The sequence below is a fragment of the Nicotiana tabacum genome, chromosome 9 (genome assembly GCF_000715075.1).
Source record: "Nicotiana tabacum cultivar K326 chromosome 9, ASM71507v2, whole genome shotgun sequence".
NCBI lineage: Eukaryota > Viridiplantae > Streptophyta > Magnoliopsida > Solanales > Solanaceae > Nicotiana > Nicotiana tabacum.
The window spans coordinates 126,000,008-126,024,063 of record NC_134088.1 but is presented as its reverse complement, the minus strand read 5'-3'; the positions used below and the strand labels follow the sequence as shown (position 1 = coordinate 126,024,063).

Sequence of the window (24,056 nt, the reverse complement as noted above, 5' to 3'; positions counted from 1 at the left end):
GATATTTTATACTACATCAATTGCACGATGGAAGATGAAGAAAGGTAGTTTCCTAATACCCTATAGCCTCTCGAAGATAAGTACAGACGTCTCTGTACCGATCCGCAAGACTCTATTAGGCCTGCTCATAACTTGTAAGACCTACGTGAACCTAGTACTCTAATACCATGTTGTCACGACCCAATCTCACCTATAGGTCGTGATGGTGCCTAACACTACAGCTAGGCAAGCCAACTAATAATTTAAACATATATAAATTATTTTCAGAATAAATTTTCTAAGTAATTTTATTACTTTACTAGCAATATTAAAGAAAATAGAAAAGATACCGATTAATTTAAATCCAAGAAATAATACAAATTCCAAATTCTACCAATGTGTGTGCCAAGACCTGGTGTCACAAGTGTATGAGCATCTAGTAGATTATACAAAACTTCAAATACTGTCTGAAATAAAAATAGACATAATGAAAATACAAGGAGAGGCACTGGTAGCTGCAAAACGGCTTAGAGAGGCAGCTCACCACTACGCCTCTGGATAACATGGATGTGAGATGATAGGTCCTCCACTAGAGTCTGTCTCAGATCCTGCACAAAAAGTGCAGCAAGTATAGTATGAGTACGTAAACAACGTGTACCCAGTAAGTATCAAGCCTAATCTCGAAGGGGCAGAGACGAGATAATCGACTTTGACACTCACTAAGGGCCAACACTAATAATTAGAATAAAATAGGATTATATAATTTGGCATGATTCATAGAGTTAACAATAATTTTATTCAATTAGCAGAAATAATAAAAATCCTTCAAATGCAACAATTTCCAATCTATTAATTAAATCCACAAGCTGCAATTAAAATAGTAATGTATCATGTAATTATTATTATTAGGCACGATTTCTGCTGAGGTCGTACGACTCGTTCCAGAGTATCGTGTACACTGTCGAGGGACGTGCGGTGCGATCCATAGATGCATCTATACTGCCGAGGCGTTCGGCCCACTACACAAGAAAGGAGGACATTTTTTTATGTACCTTCGGAATAAGAGTATATTTATTATAAGATAAATTCGAGAGGATGAACAATTTATTTTAACAATTAATTAAATTAAACAAAAATTTAAGCATATGATATTTCCATCTTTTACTATCTTTCCTTAACAATTTACAATATATATCAAATAATTTAATTAAATAAAGGATGCAATTTACACAAGTAATTCATGCTTTGAGTCCCAAACTATCCGAACTTTAGCATTAATAGTAGCTATGCGCAGACTCTCGCCACCTCGTGCGTACGTAGCCCCCACAATTAGCAACAACTATTAATTTAATTTTCTATGGGTAATTTCACCCTCACAAGATTAGACAAGTGACTTACCTCAATTTGCTCAAATCTAATCCAATAGAAGACATTTTCCTCGATTATCCAACTCTGAATGGCTCTAATCTAGCCAAAATAAATTTGATACAATCACTAAAAATTATAGGAATCAATTTCATAAGAAAATACTATATTTTTCAATAAAATTCGAAATTAACTCAAAAATCGTCCGTGGGGCTCACGTATCGGAATCCGACGAAAGTTACGAAATATGAACGCCCATTCAACCACGAGTCTACCCCTATCAAAATTGCTAAATTTCGATAATAATTCGCCCCTCAAATCCTCAAATCTATCCAAGAAGGTTTTTAAACTTTTGCAACTTAATTCACTAATTACATGATAAAAACAGTGATAGATTTGAGTAATTTAACCAATATTGAGTTAAGAACACTTACCCCATTATTTTCTCTGAAAATCTCTCAAAAATCGCCTAAATCCGAGCTCCAAATCGTTAAAAATGGAAAATGGGAACTTAACATTTTGCCTAGACCATCTCTTCTTCGCGAACGCGACCCCTGTCTCGCGTTCGCGAAGCACAAAAAAAATGTGCTGCCCAACTTTACTCGGCGCGAACGCGAGCTTCCTCTCGCGAACGTGATGCACTGCCAAACTAGGCCTTCGTGAACGCGATGCCTCCGTCGCGAACGAGAAGCGTTAATGTCCAATGCCCCGCCTGGCCTCGCCCTTCTACGCGAACGCGAAAGCCTTCACGCATTCGTGATGCACACTGCCATCACCCTTCACGAACGCGGTCCATTCTTCGCGAACACGAAGAGAAAATCTCGCCTGCACCAGTTTTCCCTTCGCGTTCGCGAGACCTCTCTAGTGAACGCGAAGAAGGAAACCAGAACTGGAAAATCTGGTTTCTCAGATTTAGCTCCGTGCAGTCCGAAACATATCTGAACCCCTCGGGACCCCGTCCAAAGGCACCAACAAGTCTGTAATCATAATACGAACCTACTCGAACTCTCGAAACGCGTAAAACAATAATAATTCCAAGAATCACACCTCAAAATCAAATTGGATCAAACTTTGAACTTTAAGTTTTCCAAATTATCCGAATGCGTCGAATCATACTTAAACTACTTGGAATAACACCAAATTTTGCGTGCTAGTCTTAAATGACATTAGAAAACTATTCCCGATCTCAGAATTCAATTCGGACCTCCATTACTCTAAAACCTACTCCAAACCAAATTTAAAGAACTTTAAACCTTCAAATAGTTAATTTTTACTATTAAGCGTCAAAACGCTCCCGGGTTATCCAAAACCCGATCCGAACATACGCCCAAGTCCGAAATCATCATATGAACCTATTGAAACCGTCAAATTCTGATTCCGGGGTCGTTTTCTAAAATGTTGACCGAAGTCAAACTTGGCCTTTTAAAGCCAACTTAGGGAACCAAGAGTTCCTATTTCAACCCAAACACTTCCAAATCCCGAACCAACTATCCCCGCAAGTCATAAATCAATAAAAACACATACATTGAGTTATATTTTAGAGAATGGGGTTCTAAAAGTAAAAATGACTGGTTGGGTCATTACAGTTTTGCCATGATCGTTCCTCATATTTTGGCATTTTGGGGCTATAAAAAAGGATTTTCGGACGATTTTCTAGATTTTCGTGTGCAATAGCCTACGCCATCTGCATATTTTCGGGTGACCGGACGCGAGTCGCCTAAAATATTGTCGGCCCATCAAAAACTACCCAAGGAACAATAGTCATTGTTTTACCATGACCGTTCCTCATTTTTTGGCATTTTGGGACCATAAAAAAGAATCCCGCCCCGTCTCTAGATTTTTGTGTGCTATAGCCCACGTCATCTGTATGCATCCGGGCGACCGGACCCGAATCACCTAAAATTTTGCCGGCCCATAAAAAACTATCCGAGGAACAATAGTCATTGCTTCGCCGTGAACGTTTCTCGTTTTTGGCGTTTTGGGGCTAACAAAAAGGAATAAATCAGATTCCTAGATTTTCATGTGCTATAGCCCACGCCATCTGCATGCATCCAGGCTACCGGACCCGATTTTCCGCCCCATCAAAAACGATCCAAGGAAAAATTGCCATCGCTTCTCCATGACCGTTCCTCATTTTTTGGCATTTTGGAACCAAGAAAGAGGAATTTCAACCGATTCTCAGATTCTCGTGTGCTATAACTCACACCATCTTCATGCATCCGTGCGACCGGATTCGAATAGCCTAAAATTTGCCGGCCCATCAAAAATGACCCAAGGAACAATAGTCATCGCTTCGCCAAGATCGTTCCTAATTTTTTAGTGTTTTGGGACATAAAAACGAATTCCATCCGATTCTCAAATTTTCGTGTGCTATCATAGCTCACGCCATCTGCATACATCTTGATGACTAGACCCGAATTACCTAAAATTTTGCCGACCTATCAAAAATCAACCAAGGAACAATAGTCATCGCTTCGCCTAGATCGTTCCTCATTTTTTGGTGTTTTAGGGACATAAAAAGGAATTCCGCCCGATTCCTACAGTTCGTGTACTATAGCCAATGCCATCTGCATGCATCCAGGCGACCAGACCCGAATCGCCTAAAATTTTGTCGACCCATAAAAACTACCCGAGGAACAATAGTCATCGATTCGCCATGATCGTTCCTTAATTTTTGGCGTTATAGGGTAATAAATAAGGAATTCTGCCCGATTCCTAGATTTTCGTGTGCTATAGCTCATGCTATCTGCATGCATCCGGGACAGACCCGAATTGCCTAAAATTAGCATGCCTATAAAAACCGACCTAAGAAACAATAGTTATCGCTTCGCCGTGACCGTTTCTCATTTTTGGTATTTTGGGGCTATAAAAAAGGAATTTCGTTCGATTCCCAGATTTTCGTGTGCTATGTTATCTGCATGCATCCTGGCGACCGGACCCGAATCACCTAAAATTTTGTCGGCCCATAAAAATGACCCAAGGAATAATACATCGTTTCGCCATGGTCGTTCCTCATTTTTTGGCATTCTGGGACCATAAAAAAGAATTTCGCCGGATTCCCATATTTTTGTGTGATATAGCCCACGTCATTAGCATGCATTCCGGTGATCGGACCCAAATCGCCTAAAATTTTGTTGGTCCATCAGAAACGACCCAAGGAACAAATAGTTATCGCTTTGCCATGACCGTTCCTCGTTTTTTTAATATTTTAGGGCTATAAAAAAGAATTTTCCCCGATTCCCAAAAATTCGTGTGTGCTATATCTCACGCCATCTGCATGCATCCGGGCGACCGGACTCGCATCGCCTAAAAAATTTTCGGCCCATAAAAATAACCCAAGGAATAATTGTCCTCACTTCGCCATGACTGTTCCTCATTTTTGGTATTCCGGGGCCATAATAAAGGTATTCTGTCCGATTTTAAGATTTTTGTGTGTAATAGCCCACGCCATCTACATGCATCCGGGGGACCAGACCCGAATCGCCTAAATTTTATTGGCCCATCAAAAACGATCCGAGGAGCAATAGTCATCGCTTCGCTATGATCGTTCTTCTTTTTTGGCGTTTTGGGGTCATAAAAAAGAACTTCCCCTGATTTTCAGATTTTTGTGTGCTATTGCCCCCGCCATCTGCATGCATTCAGGTGACTGAACCCGAATCGCCTAAAATAGCCGGCCAATCAAAAAATGATCCGAGGAATAATAGACACCGCTTCATCATGACCGCTCCTTATTTTTTGGCGTTTTGGGGCCATAAAAAAGGAACTTCTCCCGATTTCCAAATTTTTATATGCTATAATAGCCCACGCCATCTGCATGTATCCGGGAGACCGGATCCGAATCGCCTAATTTTTGCCGGTCCATAAAAAATGATCCAAGGAACAATAGTCATCGCTTTGCTCTAACCGTTCCTCCGGTTTTGGTATTTTGGGGCCATAAATAAAGCATTCCTCCTGTTTCTTAGATTTTCGTGTGCTATAACCCACGCCATCTGCATGCATTTAGGCGACTGGACCCGAATCGCCTAAAAATTTGCTGGCCCATCAAAAACGACCCAAGGAACAATAGTAATTGCTTTGCCATGATCGTTTGCTCGTTTTTTCGCGTTTTGGGGCCATAAAAAGGAATTATGCCGATTCCCAACTGTACATTAACCATTGCATCTTTTATGATACATGGATAGATGACGGTATCACTTCATAACTTTTTCTAAAAATCTTAGTTAGAGTATTAATTCATGTTAAAAGATACTATTTATAGCGAGTTGATGATATACATTATGAATTTATAAAGTCTATTGGTAACTTATTGTGATTTCTCCACTAGGTGATATCCATGAAAGATATGTTAATATCAAAACAGAAAAAAGAGATGCTATATATTGAGTAAACTGAATACCTAAGTTGGAAAAAAGTGGCTAAAAGAGGATTCTTTAATTACCAAAACATGACTATCATATTTATTAATTATGTCGGGTGAAGAAAAGATTTTTTCTATCTCTTGGTGAAATTTTAACTTCTAACGAGTAATTAAGAAAAACACAATAGATATTACTGACCTCTATTTGAATTATTAACTATTCAAAAGATAGACAAAACCAACAATACATGTGAAGAAGAAGGAAAAAATGACTTTTAATGCGTTTGTCCAATCAGCGAAAAAATAATTACAGTCACGAACCAAATATATAAAAATAAGTACTGATTATGTATAGTATTTATATTAATAAACAAAAAAATAGAGCCGATTATTATTTTGTGATGGTTAAACTGTGCAAACTTTCCAGAAAAATAAATAAACAAGACTTGCAACATAGTGATTGGGCTCATGCATGGGCCATCCTTTACTAGTATATAAACATTAGAGAAAGGATTGAGATTGACAAGGGCAAAAAGATATAAAATAGGAGGAGAATAATGTTAATTATTTAAAGTTAGAGGAGCAGTTTGATTTTTAAAGTAAAGTTTGGAACGTAAATGACAAATCAAAAAAGAAAAAAAAATCACTGGAATTATAAACCCTTGTTGCATTAACCCTCAAAAAACCTCCACTCTCTTCACTCGACACTCGACACTCGATCATCCTTTTCACTCTTCAATTCTCACACAAGATCCTATTTTTTTCCTCATTTTTTGCAATCCAAAATCCCAAATTATCCCTACCATGTGTTTGCTTCTGTAGATTACACTTCAAGTGATTCTATTAAGGTTCTTCATCTCTTCTTCTTTATAAAAATGTGTTTTTTTGTGTGTGTGTGTTTAGGTCTGAAATACAAAGTGGGTTTTTGATATTAAGGTTCTTCAATTCCGTGGATTTCATACTTCTTATTCTTCTGGTTTTTTCTATGCCATGGAATTTATAGGAGATTAGTGAAGGCCATAAGTGTACTGGATACCCTGCCTCATATTCATTTCCAGTTGCCTTTTCTAAGATTTACGAGCTATGGAATTTGTAAAGAGCTCTTTATGTTGTAAAAGGAAAAACAACTCCATATAATTATTTATCTGCTAATGCTTTTCCTTTATGTGTAGTAATAGCACAAGTAGTAGTTTAGTTATAATGTGGCTTTTACCTACTTAAATTGGGTGGAATTAGGTGGAGTGTTGAAATTGAATAGCTGCCTCTTTTTTGTATCTATGAGCTCTTGAACTAATATGTTTTGATATAGCTGTCTAATGATTTACATACTTGCTGTCAGAACTTGATTCAATATTAGATAGGTAACTTACATTGTAGGGTTGTTTTTTTTTTTCTTGAATCTATAGTTTGCTTTCAATTGGCTATGATTCCCATTGGATTGATTTGTTGACCACAAATGTATTGCAGGTGTTAATATACCGAGTACTGGAGTGTGCTTAAAAAGGAAACATGAGCGCCAAACTTGAGCAGGCATCTAGCCGCATTCAGACGGCTGCTTCATCTGCAACATCATTGAGCAGCCCAAAGATCTCTATGTTTGCCAATAAAACTGGATTTGTGATACCAAAAAACAAGTTAGCAGGTTCATTGGTTCCGGTGTATCGAGGAGGGAAAAAAGGAGGTAGTGATTCTGTAAATGAAGAGAGCACTAAACAAGTGCAAAGGAAAACCAAGTGGGCCCCTGATCTTACGCAAGATACTACTGTCAGAAGAGCAAGAGCCTTGGCATATCAGGTGCTTTAGAATGCTTTGAAATATATATCTAGTTACACTTTTTATTGATTTTTACGTTCCTTTTAGTCTTTCTAGCATCAGAAATAAATAACCTTTATATTCTTCATCAAAAGAATATAAACTGCCATTAATTCCAAACTCAGCATTGTAGGACGTGTCAAAATTACACTTTTTTGGTGCTCCTTCAGTCTATGTAGCACAAGTTTCCCATATAGATACAAAAGAATCATAACATTGACATGCCTTTTCCTATGAAATCCACAACATGGGCAAAGGGCACTGATTGCCGTAAAAGTTCACTTTTACAATGTTATGGAATATGCATAAGTGTACACTTACACACAGTACGTGCAATGAGTCTATACATATAATCTGTGAATAAGAAGTGTGTACATATTAATTCTCAAAGTGTATACGTATTATGTTACATTGATCAATTCAAAGCAGTAGATACAACATAACCACACACATATATTTATGCGACATGAGGATCATCCTAGATTTGGAATTGATGTGGTTGTTCCTGTTTTTCTCAAGTGGATCATTTCTTGAAGAACTTTGTAATTCTATCGACTCCTGCATCCCAATAACCCCCCCCCCCCCCCCAAACACACACACACAACCACACACAAAAAAAAATGTCTTGCAGGCATTTAAGGCCCCAATTTTATGGGAAGGACCAGCCTTTGCTTGGTGGCAATGAAAGATTTCCCTTTGTTCGTTGGTCCTAAGAGTCGGTGCATTCTGTGTGAATGGCTTTTATGAATTCCTACTCCAGGTGCCACTAAGTGATATTGCTGCCTTGTAATGGTACAAATTTTGGGCAGAGTCGGGTGGATCAAATAACACAGCTACTGAATTCTAGGACATTGGAGGGTGAAGGCAGCAAGGACGCATTGTCAGCCTCCCCTGCTAACGATCATGAGTCTTCGGATCATCAACCTGATGATGAGGTAAAATAATTTATAAGATTTTTTAGTTGCAAATTTTGCTTGGGTTAGCTTCAAAAGCTGATGTCTTCTGTGGATGTAGAGTGTGTGTTCACTGGAACTTGAAAGACAGGAAGCCATTGGTATGTTGTGATTGATCCCTTGAGTCACTGACTTTTACTCTTCCATTATCAAATATACCATACAAATTACCTGTTTTTATACATTTTCAGGGGAGATTCTAAAACTGAATCCCAGCTATAAGCCACCTGCTGGTTATAAGCCTGTACCCAAGGAGGCAAAGATCCCATTACCTGTAAGTTTAATGCAGTTTCTGGCACTTTGTGTTTTTTCTTTTTTCTTTTTTATTTTCTCCTTATAGTAGCTTCCATTTTGGTTCTGTGAGTTGATTCTTAATTTTTCGAATTCTTATTAACTGCAGCAACTTTAAGGATCTCTGTATTTTATTAGACTACACTTCTCGGCTTAAAATTACTACTCTAGTAAGTAGTAACTACTACTAAAATCTTATAAGATTTGAAAATGCGTTGATATCGATAAGCATGATTGCTTGCCATGCAAAACAAGAAAAACTATGCACTGTGGGTGATTAATGGAGAAATTGTTTTCTGTCTCCTTGCCCCAACTCTTGCTTCCACAACAAAAAGGAGCAGCTTAAATATGAAGAGGCAGATGTACACCTTTTTGATTGTCGTATCTTTTAGTTTAGACTGATTGCCAAGAGCTAAGCTTTGCTTTATTGATGTATTAACTTATTTAAGGTCAAGCTGTATGATACAAGTATGGGAATTCGAAAGCATATTAATCAAGAGACATGAAATTAGATTCCTGTAAGACTAAGCATAATTCTCATTAAAGGTGAAGTGGTAGATCTTCATGAGGCATCTCTACATGTTTTCAATGCAGATCAAAGAACATCCTGGGTACAATTTTATAGGTTTGATTTTTGGCCCTGCTCATAAGCAACTGGAAAAGGTAATTAATTTCTAGCATCCAAGACCTTGAAGTTCTACTTATTGAGTAGATCGCACAGTAGTCAAAAGAGTTCCTGGTCATTGAGTGTTTTTTATTACTGAAAACCAGGAAACTGGAGCTCAAGTAAAGGTTTATGGTACCAAATCAGATACTGGAGAGAAGGTAATGCCCCCAATTCAATCCGTCATTTATATTTTAGCTCCCGTTTGGCCATAGATTTTGGCTTTATTTTTTCATTTTTTTTGAAAACATTGTTTGTTTATGAAATATGATCATGTTTTGGGGGAAAAATTCAGAAATTTCAAGTTCCCAAAACTGGTTTAGGGCAGTTTTTGGGTGAAATTTTTTCTTCCACTCACAAAACTTCAACTTTTCATCAAATAAAATGCATGTCCAAACACAACTTCAACTTTCAAAAATTATTTTTCAGCATAACTTCAAAAACTCTTTTTTCAAGTTTCAATCAAATCTATGTCCAAACGCTAGCTTAGACTAGGTAATTCTTCAAATAGATGTTTAGATGGGCATTTGAACACCTCTGAACAGGAGCTTTATAAAATCTATGTCGTACTGGCTTCCAGTATGCAATCTATCGTCGTTTTCGGACCATCAAGTCTCATATACGAGCGGCAACGGCAAGTTCCTATTATTCAACTTGATATCTTGAAATTTAACCTTTGTGTTACATCTGTCCCAGATAGAAGCTACTTCTGGTGAAAATGACTCTGGTGCTTATGAGGAAATGTATGTCCAAGTATCAGCTGAGACATATGAAAAGGTTGACGCTGCAGTTGCTTTAATTGAACTTCTGGTTACCCCAGCTTCAGTAAGTAAACACTAAACAGAAGTATGATGTGTTTTACTCGGTATTATTGTCAATGTCAGTGTGGCAATTCAGCTTTTTTCCTTTTTCCGTGCAATAACGTTTTTCTTGAAACTTCGTTTTGGTTGTGTCATAAAGTTGAGTGTTCCATTTGGCTCTCAGGTGACTCCAGCGTCGACTACCACAAAAACGTCAGGTGATGGAGAAACTATTTCCGGTGAAGCAACACCTGGCCCAACGACGCCTCCTGTAGTAAATCAAGGGGTGGCTCAACCAGTTGTGGGGATGCAACCTACTCAATTACAAGGTCATTTTCAGCCATATCAAGGACAATGGTTTCCTGAACCTGCATCTCAGAATCCAGTAACTCCATTTCCAGGACCCATTAACTCCTGGAGTTCTTCAGCATCCCTGGTCAGCAACCCTCACCAAGTATCTCCATTACCTACCAACCCGTCAAATGCACCCTCACCCTTTGGCCCACCACAGGGTATGGCAGATGGATTTGGTTCAGTTCCGCGAAACCCTTTTGTTAACTCTAGCCCACAGGCACCACCACTAATGCGGCAGCCTTTCATGCCTTCCACTCACCTCGGACAAATTGGTGGACCTAGACATCCGATGCCATCTTTAGGGTCCACACCAACTCAATCCAATATGACTCCACCTCAATTTTCTCAGAGCCAACCGAATCCAACAGGGTTTCCACAGGGGTTGAGATCTGTTATGTCTTCAACGCCTCAGTCTATCCCTCCTATGGCATACTCAGACCGGCCATTGACCCCAGGCGGGAGCTCTCCTGGATGGTCACAGTCACCATGGAACACCCAGACAGGTCAAGGAAGTCATCATCTTTCTTCACGACCAATGGGTGTCTCTACAGGTCCACATATAGATGTTTCGCGTGGCCATAATTTAGCACCCCAGTCATCTGGACCAACTCCATCTACTAATTCTGTTTTTCAATCTCAAACACGTATGCCTCCTCCAATGCATCCATCTTCAGGATCTACCCCTGCTCATTTCTTGAACCACCCTGTATCTAGCGGACAACCAGTCATGCATAATCTCTCACCTAATCCAACTCCTGGAAGTTCTCTTAATATTAATTCTATGAGACCTCCTTCCTCTGGAACTCCAAAACCACTGCAGACCAGTATTGATTTTACATTCCAGCCTCACCATCCACAGAATCCAGCCTCTCAAGTTGTTTCCAGGCCAGCTGGTCAATTTGGTTCTCAGGAATTTTCACCTCCAAACCAGATGATGCGCCCTTATCTACGACCAGCAATAGACAGTACAAATCCCCCACCTGTTAATCAAGGATTCCCAAGACCTCTATTAAGCAATCAGATTAATCAGCCAGGACCACACATGTCACCTGATTTCACTCGAGGACCTGCTGGCCCTCTCCCTCAATTTAGGCACCCGGCATTTTCAAATCAGGGCATAGCTTCACCTACTGGCCCTCAAATGCAACCTCTGAACTTTAGGCTAGCTCCTAATCATGTAGGTTCTTTCCCTCCTAGAGTAGGAAACCCCATGCCTCTTCAGCAAAATAATCTTACGGCCATGCTTCGACCACAAAATTTTGAGGCTCCCAACAATGTATTCTTTCGACACAGTAGGCCTGCTTCCAGCTCCTCTGGAGCACAACAAATATATGACCCCTTCTCACCCACTTCTGTCCCTCGGCGTCCTCATCCTGGTGGTAATCCGGCAATGGTAGAAAAACAAGAGAGTGATCCTGAATATGAAGACTTGATGGCCTCTGTTGGAGTTAAATGATTCAAAGTTGTTATTTGATCTTCGAGTTGATCGTTACATGTAAACTCCCTCCCCCCCCTCCCCCTTCTCCCGGCTCCTGCTTTAAGCAAAATTCTATGTTGTCCTTGTATCGCTGATAATGCCTAATATGCAATTCGTTTTACTGGGGGTCATAGAGACAGTAACCGACCCCTCCAATTTTCCTTCCTTGTATTGCAGAAAATGCTTTCTGATAGATACATTTTACAGAAGCAGCAATGTGCTTAGGAAACACTTCTATAAATGATGCATATCCGTACTTTTTTCTCTTATTCTACCTTGTATAAAATAATACTTTTTTCTCATATAACTTATACCAGAATTAGTAATATCACGTTTGGTTTATGGTATTTAACTCCCCCTAAACCAAATAATGGTATTAATTATACGGGGATTATGTTATTTATGCAGAATTTTATACTGAAAACGAAGTATTGTGTACTATACTTTGTTGCATACTATTCGAAGCCCTAAATTGATTTTCAGGATGATGCTCAATGACTTATTGTTTATTTTTCTAGATTTCTTCCCTTTCGATTTATTTTATAGAAAGAAAAGTAATAAACTTTACCCGAATCATCTCACTGAGTCAGTGGGAGCTTAGCCCAACCAGCTGTACGTATTTTACTTTCAAAATTTGGAAGGAAGTAGGAGATAGTATATAGATCTTTCCTTTTTTTGTTGGTATCTTGAGATATGCATATTTTTTTGTACTTATACTTTCAGTCAGGGAAAATAAGCTTTCACTAGAACAAGAATCTCTTCATAACAATCTTCACTTTGATAGGAACTGATAATGAGTTCGCTAAAAGACTCGTTTAGTACAAGGGATAAAGGATAATTAATTTCGGTATTAAATTTTAGATGAGTTTATCCCACACTTGGTTGGGATAAAATCGCAGTATAACTAATTTCGGGATTAATAATCCCGAGATTATAGTGTTGTTTATCCCTATAAGAGGGTGGGATAAATTATCTCGGAATAATTAATCTTGGGACAATTTGTTTCCCAACCAAACAACCCTAAGGCTTCAACTAATGCAAAAGAAGGTAGTCAACAATCTTCACCCTGCTGGATATCTCATGAGCATATACTTTGTACTTCTTTTTCTTTTGTTTAATAATCAAGAAATTGTTGATGGCTAGTTAGTGAAACTCAATGGACAATAGACATTTGTTCATGATGCGATTCGAACTCGTGCATATCACACACACACTGCTCGTTTATCATTGCATTGAAGCCGGGGCCGGGGGGTGGGGGGGGGTGCAAGCATATGTTCATGCAGTTGAGAAATGGGAGAATGGATAAGTCTGGAAAATAAAGCATTGGAAAATGCCTCCTTAATATAGTTTGCTTACAAGAAGTGTAGGAACATTGCACAAGTTTCTCTTGCTTATGTACAAAGACAAGAAATACATACAAAAAGGAGTTCAACATGGCATACTCTAATCAGACAGAAGGACCTGATCTAAGTACCCTCTCTAGTTTTTCAGCCTTGGCATAGTCATTTTCTGTTAGAGGACCAGAAGGGAAAGGGGTAATCTCGACAATAAGATGTGGCGTCGGGAGCTCATCAAACAACGCTCGCACATTGTTGCAACAGACGCTTTCTCCATGAGCACTCTCCCTCCTAATCTGACAACCCTGAAGGATAAAATAACTACTTCTTAGGAAATATTGAACAGAGATTTATGTGATTCAACACAAAATTTTTTGAAGGTCTCATTACCTTATGAGAAGTGGCATCTCTGAAGTGGTCATCGTCTGATAACAAGGAAGCAATGGCTTTGAGAAGGCGTCGCCCTTCAGGTTTAGATGGTATCCTGTAATTTCGTCTTAGTGTTCCCTTAGTAGTGGGATGCCATTTGCTCACTAATTTCCTTCTGTCAGAAGCTTCTTTCTCTGGTAAACAAGAATTTCATTAAATTTTCCATTTACTAAGCGGCTGAATAGCAGAAAATGTTCAGAGAATAACTGGTCTGGAGATAAGCAGCAACTATATTTACATATATGTAAATCATACGTAACTAAGAGTGAACAAATTTATCAATAGCAAGTGGCATATGTACGACCGCTGGAGGTAGCAAGTGGCATTGTCAAATTAACTACTTGCACAAGTAACATCACGTACGAAGACAAAAATACATTTTCCATTAACATGAATATATTAAGAACATTCAAATTCTCATTGTTGTTATTCCCTTCTCATTGATCCTCATTTTGTCCACTTCCAACTGCTTTCATCCAATAAGGAGGGCAAAGAAGGTGAGAATCAGTGTCCTATGGCAATGCAAGACTGCACAAAGAGCGTAGGCCCCCCTCTTTTTTGTGCTATAGCTGTTGATGTTTATATCGATCGATCATAGAAGAAATATTATTGTTCATTCCGATTAGGCTTCCTTCCTATTAATGTGGAAGTTCTTCACAGATACAAAACCATGAGGCCTTAACAAAGCTCTTACGGGTCATTTGGTTTGAAGACAAGATATGATGTGATTAGTTATGCTAGGATTAGTTATGGTAGGATTAGTTATATTGGGATTGGTTATACTGATATTATTTCTTATTGACTGTTTGGTATGTTGTATTAATCCTGGGATTATCTATCAATTTTACAGCTTTATCCTAGGATTATTATTCCATCCTCTGGCAGGTGTAAGTTATCCCGGTACTATTTTTAATCATGAGACTATCCCAGGATTAGTAACCAAACAAGGGATAAGGTGGTGCTAGATTTTTATCCCAGGATTATTTTTGCTTATCCACCATACCAAACGACCCCCTTAAGGATTTAAAGTTGAGCTCGAGACGTAAAACCCCATCAAAATATAGTTTATGTCCAACTACTATGTTGGTTTTTCCTAAGCAAGTCTTGACTTTTGAACATTGATCAAAACAGTTGGTCATGTAAGTAATACTCCTATCACTTGCCACAAGAATTAAAAAGAAGAAAAAAAAAAAAGAACCCCTCTACTTAACCAGTATTTTTCTATAAGACTAGTGAACAATTGTTGATCAGCATATCAATAGATCAACTCATACAATACAAGTCTTCATTTCTAAAGCACAAATACAAACAAAAGTAGATGTACCAAAGAACACTACACAAACCTGGCTTGCTTTGTAACTCTTCAAACCATTTGGCAAAACCCAAATCAGTATTCCCATCAGTCTCCAAATCTACAACCAAAACACATCACAAATCAAGCTAAAAAACTCAAAAACCACACTTCCCCAATAAACAAGAAAAAGGACAGTCCGATGCACTAAGCTCCCGCTATGCGTGGGGTCTACGGAAGGGCCGGACAACAAAGGTCTATTGTACGCAAACTAACCCTGCATTTTTGCAAGAGTCTGTTTCCGCGATTCAAACCCGTGACCTCCTGGTCACATGGCGGCAATTTTACCAGTTATGCCAAGGCTGCCCTTCTTCCCCAATAAACAAAACAACCCCATTTCTCATTTACACACCACAAATCAACTAAATGACTCAAAAACCATACTTCTCCATATAGACCAAACAACCCCATTTCTCATTATCACTACAAAAAGTACTGAAATATCATAATTTCTCATATATAAAAGACAACCCCATTTCTCATCATCACACTACAAATCAAGCTAAATACCTACTCAAATATCATTCTTTCTCATATAAAAGACAACCCCATTTCTCATCATCACACTACAAATCAAGCTAAATACTCAAATATAATACTTTCCCATGTAAAAAAACAACACCATTTCTCATTATCACACTGTAAATCAAGCTAAATACTCAAATATCATACTTTCCCATACAAAAAAACAAGCCACTGTCTCACAATCACACTATAAATCAAGTTGAATGCTCAAAAACCACACTTCCCAAGTAAACAAAACTACCCCATTTTTTATTAACACACTACAAATCAAGCTAAATATAAGATATCATGTTTTTCCCTATAAAAAACAACCCCATTTCTCATTAACAATTTACAAATCAAGCTAAAGACTCAAAAAAAACATACTTCTCCACATAAACCAAAACAACCCCATTTCTCATTATCACACTACAAATCAAACTAAATACACAAATATGAAACATCATGCTTCTCCTTATAAAAAAAACAACCCCATTTGCCCATTCTTGATGCTTTTTATCTTAAGAAAAAGATACCTGAGACAAGTGGATTAGAAGGAGATCCAGCTAAGCCAGCTTTCAAGAGAGCATAAAAAACACAAACTCTACCAGCCCATATGACTGGAGCTTCAAGCAAAGTAGAATGAATGGTTGTTTTAGTTCTACCACTAGCAACACTAAGTGAGTTCCTTTTGTTACCCAAATAAAACTTGTAATCAAGATTAGGTAAAAAAGATTTGGGTAACAAAGGAGAGGTGAAAAAGGTAAGATTTTTGAAGAAAAGATTGTTTCTTGAAATGGATTGAGATGAAAATGTGAAGGAATTGGTTGTGGTTTGTAGAATCATTGCTTTTGATTGGATTTGGAAAGTGGAATAAAGTGAGAGTGGAGATTTAGGAAGCTCTCTGAGATACTTATAGAGATTACTAAATAAGAAGTAAATTCAGAGGTGGAACGGTGTCGTTTTTGATGATTGTTTTAGCTGAGTAGATAGGTTGATATTTTTTTTAAGGTGTGGAATGTGGATAAACATAAGGTTAATAATTTATGAATAAATCCAAAAATGAACTATATAGTGGGACCCGTCCACAAGGCTTTGAATTTATTATATCACAAAGGAAAGTGATGTAAGGCAAAGATTTTAATTTTACGAACAAGGAAACAGAATTTTAAAAGATGAGAAGACCGTCCTTGTAGTGTATATCTTTTCAAATTTTTATACATTAAAGATCAAGAAATGAGAAAATGAAAATTGAAATACGTATATTATTGAGTAATTTTCAGAAATCACTATTGTTTAGTGGTTATTAACTTCATATAGTTATCATATACATAATTATTTCTTATAGCTACTATTCAATTGTTACGGTAGTGTATTCACATGTATTTACGCTGCTGTATTCATGAATACAATAGCAAAAAGCACCTAAAATCAAGACAGTCCAGTTGTACGCGCATGTATTCACATCTATTCATGAATACAATAGTAAAAAGTGTCTAAAATCAGGGCAGTCCAGCTATACGCGCATGTATTCACATGTATTCGCGCTGCTGTATTCATGAATACAACAGTAAAAAGCGCCTAAAATCAGGGCAGTCCAGCTGTACGCGCATGTATTCACATGTATTTGCGCCATGTATTCATGAATACAGTAACGACAATCACCTTAAAAATAGGTATGTCCTGCTGTCTAAGAGAGATGAAAAACATAAATAGCGTATTTCATGCCTCAATGGAAGTATATAGTGCCATGTATTCATGAATACAGTAACAACAATCCCTTAAAAATAGGTATGTCCAGCTGTCTAAGAGAGAGGAAAAACATAAATAGCGTGTTTCATGCCTTATTTCATGCCTCAATGATAGTATATACCATAAAATACTTATTTTGCTATAAAATATAAAAGGTAGTTATAGAAAATAATATTTTAAAATAATTTTAGTTTATAATAAATAGGGTGTATACTTTTGCTACAGGAGATAAAATTTCCTATATTATTTTGCTTGTAATGATTTTGTTGAGCAAGAGCAAAGTAGTAGTATTTTTTAAGGAGGTGTTCACGTTTAAAACATGTCTGCTCTGATCGAAATCTTTGGGATAGTTTTGTACTACAATTCGGTAAAGAAACTATAGGACATCCTTGGGGCAATGCGTCATAAGTAGCTTTAGAAACTCTCAACGAAGCTACTAAGCTAGAAGTGTTGATAGTATCTTCTACTGTATGAAAAAATGGTTAAATTCCGCTTATTTTTCATTTGCTCTATGGATAGTATGACAACACAACAACATAATATCCAGTGTAATCCCATAAGTGAAGTCTGGGGAGGATAATGTGTGCGAAAACTTTAATTCCGCTTTATCTACTGCATTGAACACTAGATCACAGGTAAAACACGAGCAGTTCGAGGAGGTATATAAATCCTCGACTTAGCTAAAGAAAGTCTTCTAGTCACCGTCTTAGGTTTAGCATAAAATAACAACAACAACATACCCAGTAATATACCACATAGTGGGTTAGGTTTAACATCTAAGGTCATATTTTTTAGTTTGGTGTAAACACATCGTGAGCAAATATTTTTCCTTTGGTTAGTTACAAAGTTAAGATGCTTCATTTGCTCCATCCCACTGATTGGTACAAAATAAGCAAATTTCTGGACTACAACATTCAACATCAATCAATTCAACTAAAACCTTTATCTCTGAGAGATGAAATATTTCAGCTCCCTTCACTTCATCAATGCAGTAAACAAAAGATTCCAAAAAGCAAGGTACCAAAGTCAGGCAAATGTACCTATACACAAAGATGGCAAAATACATAAACAAGCCCTCAAAGTTGGCTTCAGCCTGCAAGTATGCCCTCCAACTTTAGGGATGCACAAGTAGGCACCTCTAACCTGTATAAAGTTGAACACGTAAACACAAATGCTGACATGACACTGACGTGGCATATAAATTTTGGAGGTGTCTAGATGGTTATTTTGTAAGTTGGAGCATTCAACTAAAAAAGTGTTGGGCTACCTGACTACTTAGCCCCAGGCCCAATAAGGAAGACTTAATGTCTGGGCCGGTTATTTTATTTTGTACATAGCCATTCTTTCTTTTCTGATAATTTGCTTAGTTTTGGCCTCTTTTGTAAATGGCACTTGTATGTAAAAGGGCTATATATAAATAGAAAAAGGGCTCAATGCCTAATCAGATTTTCAACCATAAGTCATTGTATCTCACTTCTTCTTCTTCTTCTCGAATATTCCACATAAACCCTAATCTACTTATTCCTAAATTTCTGCTCGATTCAGGATGTTCACATGGTATCAGAGCGTGGATCCTGATTGATCTCATCACGCTGAATCGAGCGGTGGTACCCTTGTTCAATTTTGAAAAAAATCTAAAATTATTTTTTTCGTCAAATTCATTCTTCGGTTTTCCTTTTGAATCCTCTTCGATTTATGATTTATATCTTTAATACCTGAGTCAATTTGAGGTTTTGTTAGTTTCGTGCCGGTAACTGTAGTTGTTGGAGCTAGAGTTCAAATTCCATTTTCGAAGTTAGGGTTTTAGCCTTCATTTGCCTCCTCAACTCGTGATTGTCAAGGCCGTACTCTTTTCGATTGCAAAAGAGCTTGGTAATATCATTTCTTCTCAAAAATTCTTGAGTTTTGTTACAATTACGTTGTTGATTCTTCCTCGAAGTCTGAGGGTTATCATTCTGTTATCTGTGTTTAGTGTATTCAGAACAATGGGTAGTACTGAAGGAATTAGTAACAACAATGTCATCGATCCCTTTAATCTAATATTTCTCCATCCCTCTGATATACTTGGAATTTCCTTAGTCCACACACCTTTTTCTAGTACTGGTTTTGGTGGGTGGAAAAGAAGCGTCATTGTGTCCTCATCTGCTAAGAATAAAATTGGTTTCGTAGATGGCACTTGTCCCAAACCTGCTGAAAATTCTCCACATATTAAACAATCGAACATATGTAATAATATGGTTATCTCCTGGCTGACTAGTTCACTTTTTCCAGAAATTGCTGAGAGTGTTCAATATTCAGAAACTGCTGAAAGCATATGGGAATAATTAAATAAAAGATATGGGACAGTCAATGGAACCAAGGATTTTGAAATAAAGAAAGAGCTTGCTTTCACTATGCAAGGAGCTGTTGACATAGCTTCCTACTTCAACAAACTCAAGAAATTATGGGATGGACTAAGGGTAATGCGTAGTAATAAAATAAATGCTTGTGCATGTCCCATTAAAGCTGAACTTCTCAAAGAGGAAGAAGAGGTTAGAGTCCACCGATTTCTTATGGGTCTGAATGACATATATGTTGGGGTTAAGAGTAATATTTTGATGATGCAACCGCTCTCATCACTTGATATCACCTATAACATCTTGCTACAAGATGAGAAACAAAGGCAAGTGAATCCTGGTTCACAATTTAGTTCTGAGTCTGCATCTTTTAGTGTGTTTGGCCTCACCAACAAAGCACCTTTGGTTCAGCCTCAAAGATAATATACCCAAAGAGTTAATTTTGACCAGTCTAAAGGGAACCTGAGCAATCTTTTTTGCAAATATTACAAGAAGCCCGGGCATTTAGTTGATAAGTGTTACAAGCTTCATGGGTTTTCTCCTAATTTCAAGTTTACCAAAGGCAAGAGAGTTGCAGCTAATGTGATTGCAGAGAGTGAATTTCCCACTGATTCCAACTCTCATTTTTCTGGCCTCACTTCCAATCACAACAATGGTGTTATTGTGCCTTCTGAGGGTCAAAGGTCTGCAGTACCTGGTTTAACACAGCAACAGTATACCCAGTTGATAAATTTGCTTCAGCAATCTCAACTATATGATTCTGTCACTTCACCTCATATCATGGCATCTGTCAATTTTGCTGGTATATTGTTGTCTGATTCTATGGTGTCTGGTTCTAGTTCTTGTATGCTGACACAAACCAACAACTCTACAAAATTAATCTGGATAATTGATTCTGGTGCTACTAATCACATGACCTCAAATAAGGATATCTTTTTCAATATAATTCCCTTAACTATCCCCTATCTTATATCCCTTCCAAATGGATATAAAGTGAAGGTCACAAGTACAGGCTCTTACTCTTTAAATGAATCTATCACTTTGCACAATGTTCTTTATGTCCCTTCTTTTCATCACAACTTAATATTTGTGAATAAACTAGTACAACAATTGCGTTGTATAGTTATGTTCACTCATATTGGATATTTTATCGAGGGCCATTTTCTGAAGAAGCCTCTGGAGCTTGGTAGAGTGGATGATGGACTCTACAAGTCAGAGTTGCCTTTAACATCTCTCCCACAGAACTCTGTTACTGAAAACTTTCACTATTGCAGCTTAGTTTCTGATCTTTCTGTTCACAATCTCACATCTGTAAATACTTTCATTTCCACTTGTAATAAAGCTTCTCAAAATGACATGGATATTGTTTGGCACTAAAGACTTGCACATGTTCCTTTTGTGAGAATGAAAACTATTTCTGCTATTTCTGTTTCTCCTAAATAATATTTTCCTTGTAATGTATGTCCCATGGCTAAACAAACTAGATTGTCTTTCCCTGACAATAGCATTCAAACTGATACACCTTTTTAACTCATTCATGTTGACACTTGGGGACCCTATCACACTCCTACTTACTCTGGTTGTAGATATTTTCTGACAATTATGGATGATTTTAGTATATCTACTTGGACTCACCTAATGGGGTCTAAAAGTAATGCCTTTTCTCTTTTAAAAGCCTTTGTTCTCATGGTCAAAACTCAATTTAATATGATTGTTCAAACTATTAGAAGTGACAATACATTAGAACTTGGGTCCAGTCACATAGCCATTTCCTTCTTTTCTAATAATGGCATCATTCATCAAACCAGCTGCCCTCACACACCACAGTAAAATGGTGTGATAGAGAGAAAACATAGAACATTGCTTGAATCATCTAGAGCACTTCTCTTCCAGTCTAAGTTACCACTCAAATTCTGGGGTGATTGCCTATTAACAGCCACTTACATCATCAATAGGCTTCCTTCCAAATTACTCAACAACAAATCACCATTTTAAATATTACATGGAAAAGTTCCATCTTATTCTCACCTAAGATCTTTTGGTTGTTTGTGATTTGCAATTGTCCCAATTCCACAAAGGGATAAACTACAACCAAGGGCCATGAGATGTGTATTTATAGGATAACCTTTTGCCAAAAAGGGATACAAACTATATTGTTTAGATACTCACAAATTTTGCATCTCTAGAGATGTTGTCTTTCATGAGCTTGTGTTTCCCTTTGATAAATCTTCCCTTTCTTCATCATCTGCCACACAGTCTCCTATTCTCCCTCCCAGTACTGCTTTGGATCCTTTTAGTGACACTACCAATCCTGTACCTACTCCTATTATACCTACTGATGAAGCTCATCTTCACAGTCCCTCCTTATCTCCTCCTGCATTATCTTCTACCAATGATACTACTCTTACTTCTATTTCTCAAGCTGCACCTTCTACTTGTTTGCTCACTCCTGATTCTCCTCATGCTTCCAATCCCGCTTCACCTACTCAATTCCCTATTTTCAATCCTGGCACAATTCCTCCTGTTCTTGAACCTCCTGCCCCTCCTTTAAGGAGATCTAACAGACCACACCATCTTCCATCCTATCTATAAGACTACAAGTGTCAGCTCTCTGACTCTTTTTCTTGTTCTTATGCTCAGTCTGCTGAATCTGAACCATACATCTATGCTCAGGCAGCACCTATTCCAGCATGGCAGGATGCAATGAGAAAGGAGTTTGAGGCACTAGATGCCAATAATACTTGGGATATTGTTGAACTACCTGCTGAGAAGAAACCTATTGGGTGTAAATGGGTCTATAAAATAATGTATAGAGATGATGGTAATATAGAAAGATATAAAGCAAGGCTTGATACACAGGTGGAGGGAGTGGATTTCACTGAAACCTTTTCACCTGTTGTAAAATTGCCCACTGTTAAATGTCTTATAGTTGTTGCTGTCAAGCATGGTTAGTCTCTGTTTCAGCTTGATGTGAATAATGCTTTCCTTCATGGTGATTTACATGAGGAGGTTTACATGAAGCTTCCTCCAGGCCATTCCATTTCCTCTTCTTCCTCATCTACCCCCTTAGTATGGAAGCTAAAGAAATCCCTCTATGGCTTGAGGCAAGCTTCTAGACAATGGTATACAAAGTTGTCCCAAGCTTTATGTTCAAGAGGGTACACTCATTCCTTAAATGATTATTCCTTGTTTGTCAAAGGGTCTTCTGGTGACATTTTCATTCTTACTGTATATGTAGATGATATCATCTTGACAGGGAACAATCTTGTTGAAATTTCTGCTCTTAAGAAGTTTTTGGATAATGAGTTTAAGATAAAAGATTTGGGTACCTTACACTATTTCTTGGGGATTGAGGTCAGTACTTCACCTGATGGTGTCTTCTTAAATGAGAGAAAATTTGTTTTGGATTTACTTAAAGAGTATAACTGTTTGGAGGTGTCTTCTGTTGTTTCTCCTTTGGATTTGAATTCCAAGTTGAAGGCTGATTCTGGAGAGTTGTTTGCCCATCCTGAAAGGTACAAGAGTCTAATTGGCAAGCTTCTTTTCTTGACTCACACTAGACCTGATCTATGTTTTGGTGTACAACACTTAAGTCAGTTTTTACAAGCTCCCAGATTGCCTCATATGACTGCTGCTTTTCACATGTTGAGGTACTTGAAGGACACCATTGATGTTGGGCTATTCTACTCTAACTCTCCTGATTGTACACTCACAGCTTATTCTGATAGTGATTGGGCAGCTTGTCCTGATACTCGCAAATCAGTATCTGGTTTTTGTGTCTTTCTGGGTGACTGATTGGTAGCATGGAAATCTAAGAAACAGCTTGTTGTTTCCCTCTCATCAGCTGAGGCTGAATACAGGGCACTCAGTAAAATGGTGGCTGAACTAACTTGGCTCACTAGGCTACTTCCTGACCTTTCTGTTCCTGTTTCTTATCCTGTTTCTGTTTTTTGTGACAATCAGGCTGCAATTCACATTGCTAGAAACCCGGTATTTCATGAGAGAACCAATCACATCGAGGTGGATTATCATTTTGTCAGAAAGAAGTTAATGGATGGCTTGATCCAGTTGTTTCATGTTTCCACCTCTAATCAACTTGCTGACATCTTCACCAAACCTCTCACTGGTGTACTCCATCAGTCATTCTTGTCCAAGTTGAAGGTGTTCTCCCCCTCCAACTTGAAGGGGAGTGTTGGGCTACCTGACTACTTAACCTCAGGCCCAATAAGGAAGACTTAATGTCTGGGCCGGTTATTTTATTTTGTACATAGCCATTCTTTCTTTTCTGATAATTT

At 37.9% G+C, this 24,056-nt stretch overlaps 3 protein-coding genes across 3 annotated transcripts; 2 read left to right on the top strand and 1 right to left on the bottom strand.

The window, feature by feature from the left end:
• The first annotated feature begins 6,357 nt into the window (after nucleotides 1-6,357).
• On the top strand, nucleotides 6,358-12,321 carry LOC107783052 (uncharacterized). The gene is made up of 9 exons (XM_075222251.1): nucleotides 6,358-6,549; nucleotides 7,169-7,495; nucleotides 8,323-8,448; nucleotides 8,528-8,567; nucleotides 8,658-8,740; nucleotides 9,352-9,420; nucleotides 9,529-9,582; nucleotides 10,118-10,246; nucleotides 10,406-12,321. The coding sequence occupies exons 2-9, from the start codon at nucleotides 7,211-7,213 to the stop codon at nucleotides 12,029-12,031; spliced, it is 2,412 nt and encodes an 803-aa protein (XP_075078352.1). The 5' UTR covers nucleotides 6,358-6,549; nucleotides 7,169-7,210; the 3' UTR covers nucleotides 12,032-12,321.
• Nucleotides 12,322-13,357: 1,036 nt separating this feature from the next.
• Nucleotides 13,358-16,572, bottom strand: LOC107783058 (uncharacterized). The gene is made up of 4 exons (XM_016604025.2): nucleotides 16,210-16,572; nucleotides 15,162-15,230; nucleotides 13,780-13,952; nucleotides 13,358-13,694 (listed from the first exon to the last, which is right to left on the bottom strand). Exons 1-4 carry the CDS (start codon nucleotides 16,517-16,519, stop codon nucleotides 13,500-13,502), a joined length of 747 nt encoding a protein of 248 aa, XP_016459511.1. The 5' UTR covers nucleotides 16,520-16,572; the 3' UTR covers nucleotides 13,358-13,499.
• Nucleotides 16,573-19,818: 3,246 nt separating this feature from the next.
• LOC142164138 (uncharacterized) lies at nucleotides 19,819-24,000 on the top strand. Its single transcript, XM_075221326.1, has 6 exons — nucleotides 19,819-20,166; nucleotides 20,254-21,072; nucleotides 22,018-22,284; nucleotides 22,402-22,620; nucleotides 22,726-23,464; nucleotides 23,564-24,000. Exons 1-6 carry the CDS (start codon nucleotides 19,819-19,821, stop codon nucleotides 23,998-24,000), a joined length of 2,829 nt encoding a protein of 942 aa, XP_075077427.1.
• The last annotated feature ends 56 nt before the right edge of the window (nucleotides 24,001-24,056 follow it).